Genomic DNA, 20,601 nt, shown 5'->3' on the forward strand with positions numbered 1-20,601 from the left:
AATGCTGGGTCCACATTCCTAGATGGGCTGTGGGTGATGCATAAGGAACAGGCAGACTCAGGCATCATAGCCTGGAGTGAAAGGGAGAGTGAACGTGTGGCAGCAGAGCCAGGGGGAGCAGAGAGAGCGTGTGCAGCCCTCGCTGGGAACATTGGAACAGGTTGTGGCACTGCCTTGGAAGGAGTGTAAAGGAGGGGAATGAGGTCATTTGCTCAGTCTGCAGATGGGAGAAATTCTTGGGAATTCACTTCAGGGCAAGTGAGACACTTGTCCCACTGCCTTTTCTGCAGGTAAATACTGTGATGAAAGAGGCCCAAATCAACTTGCAGTGGGCAAGCATTGCAGGCTATTGTTTCAGCTCCTTCCCACGCTTCTCCAGAGGGGTCACACAGAGATGACAGATGGTGAATGCAGCAGTCTCCCACTGCATTCCTCTGCTGTGCCTCAGTCCCTGTTAGCTGCATCTCCTGACCTCAAACACAAGAGGTGCTCCAAGAAGTCTCTGCTGGACTCCAGCTGCATTGATCTGTGAGACAGTGCTTGGTTCTGCTCCTGCGGAACTGAACACAAGAACATTCATAGTTAAGTGCACAAATGGACTTAAATAAAGCAGCAGCACCCAAACCATAGGCTCTTAGGAACTACTTGGAGCACCAGCTCAGCACTAACACAAATCACTGTAAAAAATAACAAAATGAATATTGCAGCTGATCTCTGAAGATCTCACCCTGGAGATCTTTTTTGTTCTCCAGGCTGCTGTAGGTGTGTTCCTTCCTTCATGCCTTTGTGTTTTTGGCTTCTTTCCCAGGTGACACCGTTTCCTATGTCCTGTGACCTACAAGGAGAGTGTGCTTGCCGGGACCCCAACGCCCAAGAGCACAACCAGAAAGACCTCCGTGGCTTCAGTCTTGGATAAAGCCAAGTGACATGGAAAGGAGGACCACACTGCTCAAGGCAGGCTAGGAGAGACACCACATCCCTTTTGGTATTGTTTTTAACATTTAGCTGCTCAACTGGATGGCATTTCTGCACCAGGGACCCTTAGAATTCAACCAGTCTGCCTTTAATTTTTGTCCAAGGAGAACTCAAAGTAGGGGTTCATGTATTAATTATATCTTAAATGGTGATCATGAGAAAAAAAAAAAAAACAAACAACCAAGAGTCAAGTCAAGATGATTTTCATGTATCAAAACAGCATGTTATGCCCATCTAATTTGAACAGTTCATATCTAGATTCAAGGCGAGAAACAAACTATTTATATACACATATTTATAGAAATAAGTAGAGAGAGAGAAAGAGTGAGAGATTATGATCAACGCAAAAACACTTTCCCCTCCCCAGCACTCACAACTCAGACCGTTTGTAGAAGAGGCTGAGCTCTTGGAGGACTCTAAGCTGAGCCTTTTCTGATGCTGAATGCCAAGGTATCGCATGCTCGGGGCACTGTGGTTGGGGTGGGATCTCCACAGGGCTGGGCCTCTTGGCAAGTGACTTGCCAGGCACCCAGCCAGCTCGAGGTGTGGGTTGCATCTGCTCCTCACAGGAACGCTACTTCCAGCCAGGCAGCTCAGCAGACTGCAGTGGCCTTTCTGTACAGCTCCTCCTTCTCCCCCTGCCCTCAAAGAGCCAACAAAAAGCCCCCTTGTAGCCTGCAGGGCTTCTGGGGCGTTTCTGTGTGGAGCTGGGCAGGTGGGCCCGTGGTGGAGTGAGGGAGTGGGGAGTCTAAGGACTGGCAATGAGGAACATGGATGATTGCTTCTGAGGAGCACAGAGAGGGGAACTCGCACCCGCACTTGTCATTTGAGCATGTCTGCTGCTGCTACTCCTGCTGCTATGTCCCATACAAATAGTTTCCTTACTGTGTCAGGACAGGGTGAAAAACAACCCCATGCAACCAAACAGTCTGCCTTAAAGCTTACCTACAACCTGCCTTTCAAACCCTCTGGTCTCTTCCTCAGCACTGGGGCAAGAAAACAGGACACCAGCCAGCCAAAGGAATCTGCTTTCTGGTCTCCACTCTGCCAAGTGGTTCTGCAGCCTCCTCCACCCCACTCTTAGGCTGATCTGATTCTGACAACTGCTTCTTGATCCCATTTTCTCGGGAGACGGAGAGAGGAGGAAGAGACACCTGCCATGAGGAAAGGCCCATAGGAGACAGTATTAGAATTTTGGCCATATTTGTCAGTATTAAGCTGCCAGGCCAGTGGGTCGGACACTTGGGATAGACCAGGAGCCTAGCTGTTTGTAATCTTCCAGAAAGAAGGGCATTAGCTGCAGCAGATCTCACACTACCCTGTCATCCTCCTGCTTCAGCCTAGAGGGCAACATGTGCCAGACCCTCAGTGATTCCCTTCCTTACAGGGTTCATTACATTGAGTCACTGAGATACCCAGGGCATCCAATGCTGCTGCTGCTACTGCAGCCCATCCCAGGGAAATCCCAGAGATCTTTCCAGTGTGGCTTGGGCATGTGCTCCAAGTTCCCACTAAGAAGTACACACATCCAAAAAAGCATCCTTCCCAGTGTTAAGTTTGTTTGTTCCTTGGAACTGTTGTGACTTTCACAATCTACTGGGTAAAGAGAAAAACATTTTTTTTCTAACTCCTGCTTTAGGCACTGGAGAAAGGCAGAAGGGTAAGGGCAGGGGTCATTTAGCTCGCAGAAATAGATGTAAAAATTATTTGGAGAACTAGAGATGGAAAAATTATAGAATAATAGGTGCAGGGAGCCAGGTTCTTGTTACCCACTGTTGGGGTTATTTCTGTTGGAATGAACCAGAGAAGAGTCTCAAGAACAAAGTAGAGGCCTGGAGAGGGGATTGTCATTAAGAAGGTGAGGAGCTCTCTGTTGTGAAGCTCCAGCTATTCCTAGAGAAGGCCTGGCCATGGGAGCTGTGTGGATGGCTCTGCCCCTTCTGTGCAGGGGTGTCCTGGAAAGGGAGGTGCAGTGGGATCAGGGTTCCTGCCATGGAATCAGACTGGACATCCCCCAGCTTAGAGAACAGTGGCATAAGCTTCCACTTTTGCCCTTTGCCTTCTACCTAGTATAGGAAGCAAATAACTGTGCAAAGGTTGCTGCTTCCTTCTGGTCCCTTTGCCCTCCCCTGTTTTGTTGGCAGTTTGTTCGTGTACCACCCAGCCTGTCAGAAGAGCTCACAACCTCAAAAGTCTTTCAGACTGGCACTTCATGTCCTCAACGCCTGAGGTGTCTTGGTGTGATTTCCCCTCTCCATCCCACCTGGGTTTCATCCCAGCAGGGAGCCTCAGTTCAGCTCCTGAGTGCATGCTGAAAATGCCCTTCCCAGTGCAGAGCTCAGCATGGAGGAGATTTCCCATCTGCTTTTCCCACTTGGACAGTGCCCAGCAGAGACCGGTCTGTACAGATATTATTGCCACTTGCTGCTGTGGGCTCACAGGAGCTGAGGGCCAGCTGTGCCCCTCTGGCCAGCCAGGGCCAGCCCCTGCTTGCTGAGCTGGAAACCTCAGCTCAAAGGAGAGTGGCTTCTCACCAGCACAGCCTCACTCTTCAGCTTCCTCCTGCAGTCCTGGTGTGCCCCAATTCCCTTTCCCACCAGCAGACTTTCCATGCTGCTATTTGATTTTTATTTTTAACTACTATGTTGGCACTGTCCATATCCTCCAGTAGGCCTGATGGGATCAGGAGTGGAAAAAAGTTCTGCTCTGAGTCATGTTAAATCAAATTATTTGTTGGGCGTTTTTTTTTTTTTTCCATTGGGGAAAATCCCCTCTGCATTTTCAGGTGCTGTATCAAGCACCCAGAGAGATGCCAAGAGGGGAGCAGACACATGCTCAGGTCTTGTCCCCTGTGCTTCCAACTTTGGGCAAGGCTCAAAGTGAGCTGGATCCTCACATCATCTACCACTGTATGGGCCTCAAATGCCCAGTGGAGTCCTAGGAAAGACCCTCCCTGACTGTGGGGGGCAGTGGGTGGAAAGTGAGAGGGACATCAACCCCCACCTCCACCCTCTGAGCCAGCAGCATAGGACAATATCAAACCAGAAGTGTGGGGGAAGAGAAGCGGGTGCTGATGCTGGTGAAATTTAGCTGCTCATTAAGTCCAGTTCCCATTAGTGCCAAGATCTTCTCTGTCACAGATAGTGAGCCAGGGTTGCACCTTATCTAGGGCCACCAGGCTGTGGGGGATGGCCATGGCCAGCAGGAGGGAAAGCTGGAGCAGAAAGCGGTGAATGGTGCACGGTGGGGTGGGAAACTCCAATCAGCTGCTACCCCTCTCCCTCCCCACCATCTCGCAGACAGGCTGAGCTGGTGTCCTCCTGCTTTTCTTGCATCTTCCGCTGTCACCCCCAGGCTGAGAAAGGAGGATGGCACCAGAGGATTCTTGGAATCGGGTTCCAGCTACCTCCCTTCTAGTTTCAGTTTCACTTGGTTGTAACTGTCGGTTTGTTTTAGGTTTTACCTGTGTCTAAGAAAAAAAAAAAATTTAAAAAAAGGGAAAAAAAGAGAGAGAAAAAAGAAGAGAGAGAGAAAAAAGAAAGCCCCATAGCCAACAAAATTTTTTTGCTGCAAGTGATTCAAGTGGAAAAAAAAATAATGTGTGAGGCTATACAGAGAGGAACAGGAGAGAAAAAAAGAAAACAACAAAACCCATAAAAAATGGAAAAAAGAAAAAGGAAAGAAAACCCGCATAATCCAAATCCAAGAAGAGCAAAGCCTATTTTTGTGTGTTTGAAAGGAAAACACCGATTCTGCCAGCTGAGTAGAGAGCTAGATACTAAGTGTAGATTTCCCTAGAAGTACCGTGAGGTTTTATAACATTGTCTGGTTTTGTTTTCCTCGTGTGTTGTGATAAGTCCAGGAACTAAGGCTAAGGGGTTATCCCCTGGTATATTGTTGTTTGTGGGGGGAGGGAGGGGGTGGAGTTTGTTATTTTTTTTCCAGATTATTTTTTTAAGTGTGTATTTGTGCTTATTTTTACGTTATCCAACTGTACATACGCATTTAATCAGTATTTCACTGTGCTCTAATTACTGCACTCAGAAGCACTGCACAGTCGGAATCCCGGAGAGCTGCGAGAGACTGGGAGTGAAGGGGGAAGGAGAAAGCTGCTACCTGAGCAGACAGGTGATTCCCATTTTGGGGAAGCGGGGCGCTGACCACCCCCTTCCCACACTCCAGCCCCTTGTGCCCATTCGAGGCCGAGCTAGAAGACAGGAGGAGATGGGGTGAAGTCAGGCAAGGCTGGGATGCCCAAAGGGGTTTCAGAGCTGCAAGTCTGGCCTTTGAACTATTTTGGATGCTGTGGAAATTCCCAGCCTTTTGGCAGCATCTTGCCCTCCCTGCCCAATCCCTGGAGGACCCAGTGAGAATTGATGGGCATGTTCATATCACAAGGACCACATGCCTTGCAGAGATATGCTCTAGGTATCTCTAGATATCTTCATGGTTGTGGGCCCCATTTTGGTCTCAGTGGTGCAGCTGAGCTGATCTGTTTTAGATTTTTTCCATGTTACCCCATCCTCTGGGGCGGGCCATCTCCCTGTTGAGGGCAGCAGCACTCTTGCCTCTGGGTGACCTTATATGCTGGGCATACTGAAGGCCCGAGAACAGTCCCATTTCCCTGGAGGACCTTGACCACTGCCTTCAGTGGGAGCATGAGCAGAACATCAGCAGGAGCAGGTCCAGGTGGCCCAAGATGTATTTCCTTGTAGCTATGGTCAATTTGGGCAGTAGGGATTTGGTGTTGGGCTGTTCCTGCCACCTGGAGGGGTTCAACCCCTCCTGTTCTTTTTAGCAGGAGCAAAGTGAGGCTTAATGTTTTGTTTCTGTCTTCGTTTAGCAAACTGAGTTTTTCCCTTTTCACCGGATCTACACATCCAAGATTCATTGAGAATGAGAATCACTTCCTTTGAGGCCACACTCAAGAGCTTGGGTTGGCCTCAGGTGTTCAGTGAGGAGTCTTGGTGCTACTTGTTGGTAGTTTTAGTCCTGTTGGGTCGAGATGTGGAGCTAACGAGTCCAAGTTGTCTTTGGTTCCCATTCTGACTTAGGTTTTAGTCTTTTGTTTTTTCCTTCTTTTGGTGAGGCCACATTCAACCACCAGTTTCCATCTTCTGAGTGCAAAGAACCAGGGCTTTAACAAAACATTTCACCAGCAATTCAAGAGGGAATTGGAACCATTGTGGAGTTTGCATTGTACGGCCTCTGTAATTACGTACCTGTCTGCAGATGAGAGGCTGAATTTTGCTCCCATCAAGTCAACACAGGTTTTTGTTGTTGTTGACTTCACTGGGAGCAGGATTGAGCCATACTATATATATAAATATATATATAAATATATATGTGATATATATATAATATTATATGTGTAATATTATATATATATCAGTGTAATATTTACAAATAAAACTGTGATCTCGTCTAGAGAAAAATGTATTCATATTACCAACTGCTCTTCCATATTTATGTATCATATTGTATCTTTTTATTATAATTATTATGATTATTATGGTTATTATTATTATTATTATTATGGAATCTTTCTTGGCACCTTTTGGAAGCCACGTCAACCAATACTCCAATGAAGTGCTGAGGATCTATTTTCACAAGAATTCTACTGGTCTACTGTATAAAAGAGAAAAGAAAAAAAAAAAAAGAAACAAGCAAAATACAGTTCAACCCTTAATTCTGTACCTCACGCCTGTACGTTTGCTGCTCCAATTTTGGGTTTTATTTTGCGTTCGTTTGTTTTTAACGGATCTAATTTAAGTCTCCAAGCAATATATAAAGATGTAAATAGTAAAGCTTATTTATTAAGATTGTCATCTTTTTTAATTTATATTTACACAATTGTTCATCTAATTTATTTTTTTTTTCAATACAGTTTTTAACAGTTGTCCTTTTTGGTTCATGATGTTTTTTAAATCATTTTCACAGAATTTCTTTATACAGCTTTTTCTCTTTCTTTGAATAAGCAACAACTTCCTCTGGTCTTTCAAAAACAGGTCATGTTTCACTCCAAAAAAAAAAGTTATGTCAGATTCATCAGAAATATTTTGCCATTGTTGATTCCTATACCCTAAAGTTCTATATTATATAAATATATAATACCTTGTATGCTTAAATATTTAACTGTGTGATTTTGTATATATCTTCATACACATGCTCACACACATATGAGGGTTAATGTCCCCAGATGTTGGGAGAACAGAGAATCAGAAACACAAACAATATAAGCTTGTATTAAAGAGTTCTGAACTGGACCCCTCACTCTTGCCACGTCTCCTTTGCTTTCGGTCGAGCCAGTCCATGGGGGTACCCAGCGTGGGCAGCGAGTGGCTGTGGGGTCCCACCTCTGGCTGCACAGCTGCTCAGCATCCTGCTCCAGCTCTTTGCTTTTGGGGCAGGGGGTTGAAAACCCCCCTATGTTGTCAGAGGGGTGCAGGGGGTCGAGGGAGGCAGTGCTGTCCAGGGCCCTGTGAGGCCATTTCACCTCCAGTGGGTTTGGCTCTGCCAAGGGGCTTCGGCTCCTGTTCTCTCCAGGCAGGCTGGTGGAGGTTTTGGTGTGAGAGAGCTTGAAAATCAAACTTGTTCATATTCTTCTTAGCTTCTTCATCACATGCAGAACATGTTCATCCACAAAACCACTCCCGGTGGGAGCCTGCCTTGGCTCAGGGGTATTACCTAGAAGGGAAGCAAGACTGGAAGCAAGCTATGTGCAGCCAGAGAGCTGAACATCCTGAAGCACAGAGCCTTGGGACACATGCGAAAACAGACAAATAAAGATAAATCAGTCTCCAGTGGTCTAGAGAGAGCCAGGTTTGCAGTCTCACAGAATCACAAGGTTGGAAGAGACCTTCAAGATCATCGAGTCCAACCTATTCTCTGACACCTCTGGTCCCCACCAGACCAAGGCCTTGTGAGGTGTGCACCAATAATTTGTGAGTGGTGAGGGCAATATCTTGAGGGATGAGAATAAATATTTTTTTTAATTTTTTTTTTACTCTGGCATAAATAAGTCAGTAAAAAAAAAAAAAAACTGGTTTGCATTTTACCTGTGAAAAACCACTGCAACATATTGAGCAGGGAGAGAGAAATCTCATGAGCAAAAATGCATTGTGTTTTCTATACCATCCTTGTCTTTGGTCAATGCATTATTAATGGAGTATAAGTGCGTCACACACAGCCCTATCAATAGCACATGCTGTAGATAAAAAGGCCCAGGAATGAAGGATTAAAGGGGCTGTGTCTATAGAAATACACAAATCAATTGGCTGTGTGTTGAACAATCTATTAGGGATTAATAAAGACCTGAAGGTGGGAGCAGCCATGAAGGCAGGGAACAGCAGGCAGCTCACTCCTGCTGGGCTCTGCTCAGCTCCACTCCTCCTGCACAGGCAAAACCACCCCAGGATCAATTGGAATGCAAAGCCAGAACAACAGTTTCTATGTCCAGGTTACATGTCTTGTCTGGGGATCAATCACTAAAGAAAGCTGGGGAAATTGCTCTGAATTCATGTGGTAAAATCCTCTCCCAGCTCAAAGTCACAGCTTCTCAGACAGGCATGGCATTGGTGACTGTGACAATCACAGAATGGCTTGGGTGGGAAGGGACCTTAAAGATCATCCTGTAATGAGAAAATGGAGCTGTTATCAGCAGAAAAAGTTCATGTCAAAAAGACACGGAGGCTTAAAAAACTTCCCTAGGAGGACTGGAATATAAAGAAAACAACTCACAAGTATGAAAAAACCCCTCCTTTCCATGTAAACAAGGACATCTGAAAATCAAATTAATGTTCAGGCTGGCAGGTTTGTGCTCATGGGTTCACTTGCTTGCACACATGTAGACACGCAAACCCAGCAAACCCTTTCTGGTCCAGCACTACCTTTTCCTGGACTTTTCATTCCACTTCCTCAGTTTTTCAGTTTCTAAGGCACACACATCTGGAAGGTGAAGAAAAGTGAGTGGATCTGAGGCCAGAATTCTGCTTTTTGCTGATCATTAACTATCCCAACACTGTGATGGCCCCAGATTTTTCCCTCTGCCCTGAATTGGAGTTACAGCTGCCTACATCATTCAAGTCAACAACTGGCCTAAGTTCCCTGATAGAATGCAGCCAAAGGGCCAGGGTCTTCATTTTTTTTAAAGTACAAGTGAGGCAATACTGTGTCAAAATAGTTTTAAAGGTCTTGACAATCTTTTGGCTGACTTCTCTTGGGTCTGGGGAGGATTGTTAGTGGTTAAAAACAACTTCCATGATTTTTTTTTTCAGATAAAAGGTTATTCACAACTTTTTGATCAATTTGCTTATGATGAATGAAGAACTAATCCAAAGAACAACATCAACCCTTGTAGCCACTCTCCCCGCCCTGCTTTTAAGGTGTTATCTGCCAGTTTTTTTATTTATAAATCACTTCCCCAGTTATATGTTTTTTTAAAGAAACCTAAGAGCCCCATACCTAAGGTCACTGCTGCTCTTCTTTATCCTCATCTAGCCCCAGGGATGAACCCACTTATGCTTCAAGCCCACTGACATTTTTGATGAAAGAGTTGAGATATGGGGATGGTTCTGGCTGAATTCCAAAACTCACCTGTGTATTTGGGCACACACCTTGTAACACAGACCTGTTCTTTTCCAAACACCACCCTAATAACATGGGTTCTCCCAAGCCTTGGTGCTGCTGTGTTTCCATAAGGCTCCATGCCACAGTGTCTGCTAAACAGGCTTGGGGAGATGGGAGGGTGGGCAGGTGCAGGGAAGAGAATGGGAATTCTTTTTACTGCACACTTATTACTACTGAAATGCTCAAACTTTCTACTCAAGCACTTAAAGATCCCCAGCTCTCATGGCACAATAGGAAATGCCCAAGTTGAAGCACATCATAGTGGTTCAAACCAATCCTTGAAGCCCTGGCTGCTCCTGGTGCCCAGGACCAAGATTCTCCTGGTAGATTTTTGTGCCCGAAATGCTGTGAGGGGCACTGGCAAGGCCAGAGCTGCCCAGGGCATGTCAGCCCACCATGGTGGCACTGTGAGCCATGCACCTGGTTTAACATGACCACCAACACTCGGGGAGGCAGGCAGACCACGTGTGCTTAGGAAAATAAACCAGAAACATTTTCCTTTGTGTGTCACAGTGCACACATCAATTCATGGCACGATGCTCAGCTTCTGGACAGCTAATCCTGCCCCTGGTCCAGCAGGTACAACGAGTGGTTTACATCCTCCCAGGGAAACAAGGCATGAGTTTGCAGGCTACTGAGTCATCTGTGGCACCACAGGGCACTGCCAGGGCTAAGCATTAGTGCCACTGCAAGACTTTGTCCCCCTAGGAACCCCCTGGGATGGTGAGAACCTGGGCTGCCCACATAGCACAGCCACTGGCACTCCCTTGGCTTCTTCCCCAGCCTCAGCAGAGTCTCATCCAACCAAGAAATTTTTTTTTCCTTTTTTTTTAAGAAAGAAAAGAGGAAAAACAGAAACCAAACAAATAAATAAAGGAGCAAATGCAGCACTTGACTCCAGAGGCCTCTGCCGTGGGAAGAAGCTGTCCCAAAGTGGTGTGTCATCAGCAGCACAGAAACCCAAACAATCAGCCCCTCTGTGTGCCGTGCCAGCTGCAGCCCGGCCGGGACCAGGGTGGGGGAACAATGGCCGTGGGGACAATGGGGATTGTTCAGCTCCTCCGGAGAGAACAGCCCCATGCAGCCCTGGGAGGGGACCTGCAGCTGTCACCAGCTCCGAGCTGCCAGACAAGTGGCAGATTTGGGGTGCCCTCAAGAAGGGCGTGTGCCCGGAGGGACTCTCACAGGAGGCTGGAAGTGGCAGTGAATGCTTGTTAAAGGTTTCTCTGCAGGGAAACCCTCTCCCCTTGCTGAGCTGGAGTTTATGGGGTGCTGGGGTGCATGGATGGGGAAAGCAGAGCCAGGCTGTGCAGGATGAACCCATGGCTGCTCTATCAATGCCGTTATCAATGTGTACGTGTGCATACACTCACTGCAAAGACACATGGAGAAGGTTTCTCCTCTTGACCTTAACCCATCCTAGAGCTGATCACTCCATCCCGGAGCCATTGAAGCCAAGTTACCTTTCCCAGCAATGCCATTAGGGAAATAATTTCAGCTTTTCAAATGGATGTGGGTAGTTTATCTATTAAACATGGAGGATGGCATCTCTTTGCCCCTCTCCCCATTTGCTTTTCATGCTTCATCCACCCCTTGGTGCTCTCCCACCCAGGACAGCATCACCTCTGGTCTGCCAAAGCCCATACACTGCAAAGTCAGGGTATTGGCTGGCAAAAAGAACCAGCTTTTGGGGCAGCAACTTGCTTTGGAGCTGGGGTTCCTTTTCCCCAAGGTAGTCAGAGGAGTGGCAGGGGTCTGTGTGTGTGTGTGTGTGTGTGTGTACACTATAAAGCACAGGTCCATCTGTCAGCATTGCTGGGCTATGACTACAAGTGTTTATCTTGAAGCCAGAGGGTTACATTCTCCAAAGTTTCCAGGGAGAAAATACAGACCCTTCCTTTCAGCTGTGTGCTGGAGGATGTGTAACCTCGACGAATTCCTCTGTTTTGTTTGGCTTGGGTGCACTGTGCCAGGTAGCATCACCAGCCAGAGGCTCTCCTGGCTTTGATCTGAGAGCTAGGTGTGCTTCACGACAGGTTAATGGTCATCAAACTCTGCAGCCCAGAGTCTAGACTCTTCCACCTGCTCTGTACATATTAACACAGGCTCACACACAACTCACTCTGTACATGTACCCATATGAGCAGCCAGTCTCACCACGGATGCAAAGCAAAGCTCCTCAGCAGCCTTCCAAAACAAGCAAACTAAGCCTCTGCAATGGACACAGCTGCACTGTGGATCCAGGGGACAACCAGCCTGTGCTCCTGCTGTATTCCGAGTCAGGGCTACCAGAGCTGAAAGTCTCCTTTCCGTCACCATCTGCAACAAAACATCTCCATGCTGCAGCTCTGTCCTTTCCCCGGAGCTCTGTGAGAGATGCACATCCCAGGTGCAAAAAACACCACTGTGGGGGAGCTCACAGTGTCAGAGAGGAGAAAAACATGCTGAGGGACAGCCAGTCAGCCAGCTGCCTTGTATTTTGGCTGGCATCTCCTGTTCTTAACACCTAGCACCACACTCACAATGGAGAGGAATCCCAGGGGCAGCATTATCCCTGTCACACCTCCAGCCCAGTCACTGACAGAAAACACAGGTAATTTGTCCCTCAGGCTGGTCAACACTGGCTGCAGTGAGACCACAGAGCTGCTCCCCATCACCATGTGCTGCACAGGGCTTCCAAGAGAAATGAATCATCCCTGAGCCAAGCAAACAAAAACAAAATAAACCCCTGTGTTTATAAAGTACAGGGAACGGCACAGCTGTGGGCCAGAGCCTTGAGAAAACAAGACAGCTTCAAAGCACCTGGAGCTGCACCCGGTGAGCAGCAGGGACAGGATGGACCAGCCAAGCTCCCTGTGGCTGCTGCTGGTCCTGGCAGCCTTGGCCTGAGCTGTGTCCTGCTGAGTGTTCAGGGGACCTGTCCTACAGGCAGCAGAGGCACTGCCTGCTCTGCAGATGCCAGGAGGGGATGATCATAGAGTCACAGGATCATGGAATATCCTGAGTGGGAAGGGACCCAAAAGGACCAGAGCCAACTCCTGTCCCTGCCCAGACCCCCCAACAACCCCACCCTGGGCATCCCTGGCAGTGCTGTCCAAAGGCTCCTGGAGCTCTGGCAGCCTCGGGGCCGTGCCCATTCCCTGGGGAGCCTGGGCAGTGCCAGCACCCTCTGGGGGAAGAGCCTTGCCCTGAGCTCCAGCTGACCATCCCCTGACATATATTCATGCCATTTCCTCAGGAACTGTCACTGGCCACCAGAGGAGAGATCAGGGCCTGGACCTCCACTGTCCTTGGCGAGGAAGCTGCAAAATGTGATATCATTTCCCCTCAGTCTCCTCTTCTCTAGGCTGAACAAACTAAGTGACCACAGCCACTCCTTGTATGGCTTCCATCCTTCTTCACCATCTTTGTGCCCCTGCTTTGGACATTCTCCAATGGCTTTAGATCGTTCTTATACTGCGGCACTCAAAAGTGCACATTAGTCCCAGTCACTCTGCATCAGTGACTCCAAAGTCACATTTGGGTGTTTTGCACCCAAAGTGCACATCCTGTGTCCAGGCAGCACATGAAATGGGCAGGTCAGTCTGACACCAGTCTGGGCACCCCCAAACACCCCCACACTGGCATTCCAAGGCTATTGGTGTGTGTTGTTGCAGCTCCAACCAGGAAAACCAAAGTCATTATTTGACTGCAACAAATCACAATCATTTCCTTCACCCCCACGACCAAACTCCAAGGCCACCACTGACCCCCAAAGGGCAAAGAGATGGTGAAGAGGCAGCAACAGTGCTGGGCACTCAGATTTTAACACATGGTGGTATAATGGTTCCCCCTTGGTCTTTGTTTTCAGTGTGGTACGACCCTCAGAGACACACAGGCCATAGCTCAGAGTCCTCAGTGTCATCCTCCTCCCTCTCTCCATCAGAAAAAAGGGATTTCGCTTAAAAATTAAAACCTCAGGCAACCTGCAATGCTTTGGAGCTTGTCTTACAGGCTGCAATGTCACAGCAAAGTTTTTTGTGAACTTCAGCAGGATTTTGACCAGGTGCTGGAGTCCTTCCCAAAGCACATGAATGTGGCTCAAATGAAGACACATAACCAAAGGGGCAAAAAAAAGAGAAGTTCAGAAGGAGCAATCAGAATTATTTGAGTGGGTGCAAATCAGGCAAACAGGTTTAGCTTAAGAAGACAAAGGTCTCTGGCAGAACCTTCTCCACATCAAATTCTGCACTGTTGTTTGGTTTGAAAACCTTTTTCTTTGAAACTCATGTCCTGTTTGTTTGATTTGATGTTAAAGGGTTAACTAACCTGAAAAACTAAACAAAACTATTTGCTTTGGGCTGACTAAACGGATTAATTCTACCCACACTCCTCTCTCTTCCCTCTCCAGGTTCGTTGTTCTGCTTTAAAAAGGAAAAAGCAATAGCTTTGAGCTGATCTGATTTTTGTATTTTTTCCCCTCTCACCCTCCCACACTTTTTGGTTTGGCTACCAGGCTGAGAAATCCATTACCCACAGGGAGCCCAGGCCAGCCTAACCCACATCTGACAGTAAAAGAAACCAGATTCTCCATGTCTTTTTAGCCCCTGGCTTTCTTCTTGGGCTTTCCCACACACTTCCAGCTCCCACTGGGACCAGTGGCTAGGCTGGGTGTTGAGGAGGGGAGAACCCTGTGCGAAAGGCTGCACGTTTCCCTCCTTTTTGTGCATCCATCTTGGGCTCCCTCATCTCAGCCACATCCCAGGAGCGCCACACCAGAACTGAAACCCCACGGACGCCCAAGCAGAGGTGAAACCGCAACAGGAAAAAGCACCAGGGAGGCAGCGAAGGTGGACTTGATATGAATCTTTAATGCACAGAACAAGCTGCCGGGAGCCTTTCGAACGAAGGCTGCACACGGAGCCACCCCGTCCACTCGGAGTGGTACAAAAGCCCAGCTTGCCTGCAGCGTCCCGGGCACCCACCTGGCTCCCTGCCCCGGGACCCTCGCTGGCAGCGCGGTGTCACCGGCCACCCGCGCCACCTCCTCCTGGCGTCCTCGGCCACCACGGCACCGGGGCCCCTCGCCCCACGGCTGCTGCCCGGTGGTAGGGCAGGCAGGGCAGGCAGAGCAGGCAGGGAGGGGATCACCCTGTGCCCACCAGCTCCCCTCTGCCTGGCCCTGGCCTCGAGTGGGTATCTCCTCCTCCCAGGGTATTGGAGCGTGTAGTCCAGGAAATTCAGTAAGAAAAGATTAAAAAGGAGAGGCTTTTATGCTGAGTCAAATTAGGTAATTTCTTTTTTTTCTTTTTTTTTCACTCTTGAAAAATTAAAAAAAAAAAAAAGGAAAAGAAATTAAAGTCCAACTTGCTCATTTCTTGTTTCTCTGCTGTCTGTGTGAGAAAGTCCTGTTTGGCCTCGCTGTCCCCTTCCACCCCCTCTGAACATCACCCGACCCCAAACCCCACCAGCCACTCAGCACATCACAAGTCCTCGACTCCTTGGAGTCCCTTTGCCTCCCACAGCTCCAGGCCCGCTCCTTCCCTCACCGCCCCTTGGACTCCCCGTAGGTGTTGCGCAGCATGGAGACCATCTTCTCCTCGCAGGTGACTTTGGTGTCCTTTAGGATGCTGTACCAGACCATGCCAGGCGGCCGGACCTCCTCGCTGCGGCAGAACAGGTAGGGCATGGTCTCGGTGCGGCTCTGGATGTAGGCACTGCGCAGCAGCGTCGAGCAGTGGCTGCTGACCTTCTCCAGCCTCCTCAGGATCAGGTGAGCCTTCCTGGAGGGGGCAGAGATGGGAACAGAGCAGGGCAAGCAAGGCACAGGGGACACCAGGAGTCAGGACTTCTGCCACCAGCTGTCTTGTGGCAAGAATGGACATTGCCTAAGACACAGTCTTCCTGTTCCAAGTGGAGAGAAGCTCTGGTTTTCCCAAAGTTCTGGATATATCTATCATTTCATAGCACCAGGTCTGACCTACTGGAGCAGCCTGTGTGCCCTGGGGACAGTCTGCCCCAGCTAGATTGTCACCACCACCGTATGATCCTGGCCAGCTCCAGCACATGTGCTGACCTCACCTGGCACCCTGGTGAGACCCCCAGCACCTTCCTGCCCCTGACTGACGAGCACTGCCCTCCCTTTCCTGATTTCCCAAGTCTGCAGGAGGTAAACAGCCCAAAAGGACTGACACTAGAAGAGTGACGATAAAAAGCACAACACATTAAGACAAAACAAAATAAACCCGTAAGAAACCAAGAATCCCCTTGTGGGAGTCTGCAAAGTGCTAAATCAAACAAAGGGAGGGAAGAGGGTTTACTTCAGTGGTTTGAAAGTTTCAAGATCACAGATTATTTCCTCTCCCTCTGGTGCCACAGGAAAGCTCTGGATTCAGGAGTCGGGGATTTCACAGTTCCTGCAGGAATGTAAATTCCCGATAATGATATGTCAGGGGCAGCACTGTCAGTCAGCAAGGCATAAACATGGGGATTACTTGATTATGAAAGCTGAGTGGTGTTGCAGCTCAGGCTGTGAGCTCCCAGCCCGGGGGGAGAGTTGGGAGCCTGATGTCCAGGGATGGGATGCCAGGGAAGGGCTGGTCAGGGTCACCTCAGCGCCAGAGCAGAGGGCAGAGACGATGGCAGGAGGCAAGAGGGCATCCTGGCACCCCCAGACAGCTCAGACCTCTCCCTGCAGAGTGGGAACACTGATGAAAGGCTGTAGGAAACCACTGCTCCTCCAGGGCTGCACATGGAGAACTGTCCCACCCCTCCCCAAGGGGATGTGCTCTGAGTCAACTTCGAGGGCAAAGGAAGAACAAAGGAAGCTGGGCCTTCCTGGACAACACTCCATGGTATCCATTTATGGATTTTATCCACAAGACACAAGGCAGACAGGGCAATTTGAGCCTTGTTAGCTACACACACATCTATAATAATGACGTCATGGGCTGAGCTCTGACACAACACAACACCTCTACTCATGTTACTCTCCATAGCAACCACCTGACCTTCTACAGCATCTGGTGCTCCCACCACACACCAAGACCTGACATGCTGCCAGGAACAGGTCCTGTGCTGCTGGATGTGTGCCTCTTGGAGCCACAAATTCCATGATGGCATTAGGTGCCTTCAGTGAAGACTGATTGATTCAAGCTCAGCTCAGCGGCAAACTGAACTCTGTAGTGATTGTCACTACAGCTGCCAAACTTCAGCAAATCAGTCACTGCAGCTGGAAGGGACAAAAGCCATCACCTGTGCCACTTCCTGCTGGGATCAACCTGCCTGGATGAATTTCTTCTGACCTGTTCCTAAAGTCAGGAGCTGGTGATTCTTTGAGTGCTCCCCATCCTCACGCTGGAAGATTGTTTCTTAACATCTGCACTGGTTCTCCCTTCCAGGGAAGGCTGAAGAAGCACAGGATCAACATCACCTCATGGGATGGACTCTTATGTCAGCTGGCCATGCTCAGGAAGAGATGTTCAGCCAAAACACCCTCACAGAGGAGAAATCTCATCTCTCTAAGGCCACAGCTCCATGATCACCTTGATTTATCCCAAAGCAGCTCTACTACCAAAATGGGGTACTGGCCCTTCCCCAGCCCTTTAGTTTGTTCTTGTGCTGGTGTCCATGGACCTGAACACTGTGCCAACACAGGGAAGTTGTTTATTCAAAGGCCAAACAAGCAATCACTGGGTTTTCCCCCCAAACTGGTTACTATTCCAGCTCACCACAAGGCCTCTTCCAGGCATAGCAAGAGGGGAGCAATGAGGAGTGGCCATGACCAGCCCTTGAGGAAAACCCTCATGGTGGGTAGCCAGCAACAACACAAGGAGTGGATGTCTCAGATGGCCAGTGGCTCTCTGCTAGCCATGCTATTCCCTTCTCACCACTTCCCCTATCCTACCCTCCACAGCTTTCCTCACCCATCTCTCACTTTTCTCCCACATAACCTGCCTCCATTTCCCTTGGCCTTCCCTACCTTCCCATTTTCATTACTTCCTCCACTACACTTTAATGATCACCTGGATATTGCTAGAACTCTCCATGTTGTCCTTGCTTCCTGATATATACTCAGGCCTCTTATCCAGGCAAATATTCCTACATGTGAGAAGCACTTGAAGGATGACAAGAAATTCAGGGGTCAAACCACCCCAGCCTGCTGATGCCTGCTGTGCCAGAGGCTGTGATTCTCCTGGGGCTGTCTCCACAGCTCACCCTGTGCAGTCAGTCCCAGGAAATACCTGTGTTCAAGGATGGGATGTGGCACATGATGGGCTGGCCCTGTGAGATACTGAAAATACACTGAACTGTGGTCACAGAGGAGACAGGGTGATGGGGGAGAGGGAATCAGGCCCCTGACTTTTGATGTCCAGTGCCAAAGCTCCAGTTTTGATGGGTTTCACTGCTTTGAGTCATTTATTTTAGCAGGGTAATGAAGTCATGTGTAAATGTTAGATTTAGCTTTCGGCTGTCAGCTGTTCCCTCTTAAAAAAAGTAAGGAGGAAGAGAGACAGAGTGGGTGAGGGGAGGGGTGAGAAAGAGAGAGAGGCTTTCTGGTGAAGACTGGGTAATAAATTACAGGAGCAGTTCTTGGGCTGCCAATTTAACACCATAAATCAAGCCCTGGGTATTACCCAAGTGCTCCCTATGGAGGGCTGTCGGGTCAGAACGACCACCTTTTCAAATACTGGAAATGAAATCTTCCTAAATGCTGACCAACCTCATCCCTGCCAGAAATTGCAATTTATTGCCTTATTAAAGGGCAGGAATTGGGAGGGGACACCAGGGGAGCGAGAGGGGAGTCACTCTCCTGGCTGCCTGTGGCTGGACCCCAAGCTCTCAGTCCCCAAAGGGATGTAGTGATCCCCTTCCCACTCACCCCACAGCCCAGATGGGGATGCCCCCCATGTTGGTGTGGGCCAGCAGTGTCCTCTCTCCCACCACATGCCCATCCCAGGAGCCAGGGACTGATTCTGGACTGCACTTAGGTGGTGGATTTAGGAGGTCACAGCGCAGTCACAAATGATGAAGAAGGGGATTTAAAAATAGTGACAGCTCTAAGCAGCCACTTCCCTCTGCAGTGCCTCGTGGCATGGAGGGGGAGAGGAAGTGGGAGGCGATGGGTGTCTGCTGCCAGGGCACTTTCCAAGGGCTCCTGCATGAACAGGAGACAGGGCCCTGAGGTCCCAGCTGCCAGCCCCAGCTCCCCAAGGATTTGCTTGAGAGTAGGAGCTTCCTGCTCTGCCCAGTGCCAGGGGTGCTCCTGCTGGCATGTTTGTCCCCTCCAGCTGCTGAGGGGACAGCCAACACTCACCATGAAGGCTGATATGGGATGAAAATATATTCAGAGCCAGGCAAACGCTGCCCTGCCTCACCTTGGAGGGAGGTACTAAAAGAGGGCAAAGCAGCATGAAGGAGCCATTAAAGAATGTAACCTGGGCTGGAAGGAAGAATGAGATTCCTGAGACTGCAGGGAGGGGTGGCTGCCTGGTTGCTGTGCTCCTGTGTGAGGTGGTTCTGTCATAAACTCAGATTTTCCACTCCACTGAGAACTGACCTGGGTCTTTCAGACCCTTGTGTATGAGGACAGTGAGTCCAGGACTTGATGGCCTCTTATCACAGCCTCCCATCAGAACATTGCATTCCCCCTTGTACCAGAAGGCAGCTGCTCTGGGGATGCATTTCATGTCCCTTGGCCAGCCCAGCTGCCTGCCTGGGTGACTGGCTGGAGCAGGGGACAGGTTGTGAGCCCTGGGCTGATTCCATGTACTGACCCCAGTGTTGCTGATAGCCACAAATAGGGGCATGGAATAAAGATTTTAAGTTAATTATTTGTTCTGCCTCCTCTTAAAAGCCATACCCTGCTTGCAGTGGTCATAAGAATCATCCTGAAAACACAGTAAGAGAAAATAATAGTGAAATCTCCCTTTGGCTGTGTTAGGAAGCAGGCTGGCTGCGCGGATCCAGAGGTCTAGATGCACAGTAGCATTAAAGTTCACTGATTTAGACAGATTCCTCTGTCTTGTTGGAACAAATTAACTGTGTGAGATTCACTCGGTGTCTGTGAGAGGAATGGGGGGAGCAGGAAAGGGGCTGCTGTTGCTAGAGAAGATGAGCAGGATGAGGCAAGCCAGGTGTTGAGATGCTGCTGACCACGGAAAATCCTGGTTTAGGGCCACCTATGAGCTAAGTTTTTTATGTCTCCTTAATGTAAACGGTCTGGTTGGGACATCTGGCTGTCAGTGTGTCTTCTTGCCAGCAGCTGTTTGCAGTAACCTGTGGCTTTCATGGAAACTGGGCTCACGAGGACCTCAGTGTGATGTATTTATTACACAGAGGCAATCCACTCCCCTCTTGTCGCTCTGTTTTATGAGTGAACATTCACTGTGAAGCCGAGGCTCATCTGATAAACATTTCAAGGTACAGAAATGCATGTCCCCCTGGGAAGGAGAACAGCCTGTCAATTAAAATCCTGTTATGAGATGGCCTCCCTTGGCAAAAAAAAAAAAAAAATTAAAAAAAAAAAAAATCCTCGTTGCCTCCTGCTGTGTCAGTGGCTCTGCTTCTGTCCAAGCTCCCTGAGAAGCCAGGCTGGATGGCAGAGCTTCTCTCTTGTCACGAGCCTGGCAGTGGCTGCCTTGGCTTTTATAAATTCATCCCCCTGGCTGCAAATCACGTGTGTCTCAGGGCAGAGGAGCGCTGGGAGGAACTCCCCTGGCTCAGTGAAGACAACAGACAGCAGCCAAATTGACCATGGGCTCCAGATGTAGCTGGGTCCTGGAACTGGCAGTTTAAATGTCACCCTGCTGTCCCACAGCTTGAAGCAGGTATTGGGTTAGGCAGCATCCTTCAGTGGGTTGGATCTCAAGTAACAGGGGAAATAAATACGTGTAAGAAGAAGCTGATGGCTCCCAGGGATTCGGAAAAAAAGGAACAATTGCAAAGGACAAACTAGCCTGCAGTGTCATCAGAGGGAAAGCAGGGGGAAGATGAGAGTGGCTCTGTGCCAGAGGCCAC

At 49.0% G+C, this 20,601-nt stretch overlaps 2 protein-coding genes and 1 long non-coding RNA gene across 5 annotated transcripts in view; 2 read left to right on the top strand and 1 right to left on the bottom strand.

Moving 5' to 3' along the window:
• The window catches only part of PAPPA (pappalysin 1), a 179,858-nt gene extending 172,610 nt beyond the window's left edge, over positions 1 to 7,248 (top strand). The window contains exons 22-24 of one of the 3 annotated variants that reach the window (XM_064393829.1): positions 809 to 985; positions 1,343 to 1,425; positions 1,960 to 7,248. In XM_064393829.1, coding sequence (XP_064249899.1) covers positions 809 to 916 — 108 coding nt within the window. In that variant the 3' untranslated portion in view covers positions 917 to 985; positions 1,343 to 1,425; positions 1,960 to 7,248. Of the gene's footprint in view, positions 1 to 808; positions 1,426 to 1,959 lie in introns of all 3 variants that reach the window. The other 2 variants (XM_064393830.1, XM_064393828.1) reach the window with 2 other exon arrangements.
• A 7,185-nt stretch (positions 7,249 to 14,433) lies between these two features.
• The window catches only part of ASTN2 (astrotactin 2), a 319,347-nt gene continuing 313,179 nt past the window's right edge, over positions 14,434 to 20,601 (bottom strand). The window contains exon 23 of the mRNA XM_064393831.1: positions 14,434 to 15,365. Within this exon, the coding sequence (XP_064249901.1) occupies positions 15,128 to 15,365 (238 nt within the window). The 3' untranslated portion in view covers positions 14,434 to 15,127. The remainder of the gene's footprint in view (positions 15,366 to 20,601) is intronic.
• Positions 16,770 to 17,097, top strand: LOC135283263 (uncharacterized). Its single transcript, XR_010349106.1, has 2 exons — positions 16,770 to 16,897; positions 16,983 to 17,097. It is a non-coding gene; the product is annotated as an uncharacterized LOC135283263 (long non-coding RNA).

The sequence above is a fragment of the Passer domesticus genome, chromosome 18 (assembly GCF_036417665.1).
Source record: "Passer domesticus isolate bPasDom1 chromosome 18, bPasDom1.hap1, whole genome shotgun sequence".
NCBI classification, from domain to species: domain Eukaryota; kingdom Metazoa; phylum Chordata; class Aves; order Passeriformes; family Passeridae; genus Passer; species Passer domesticus.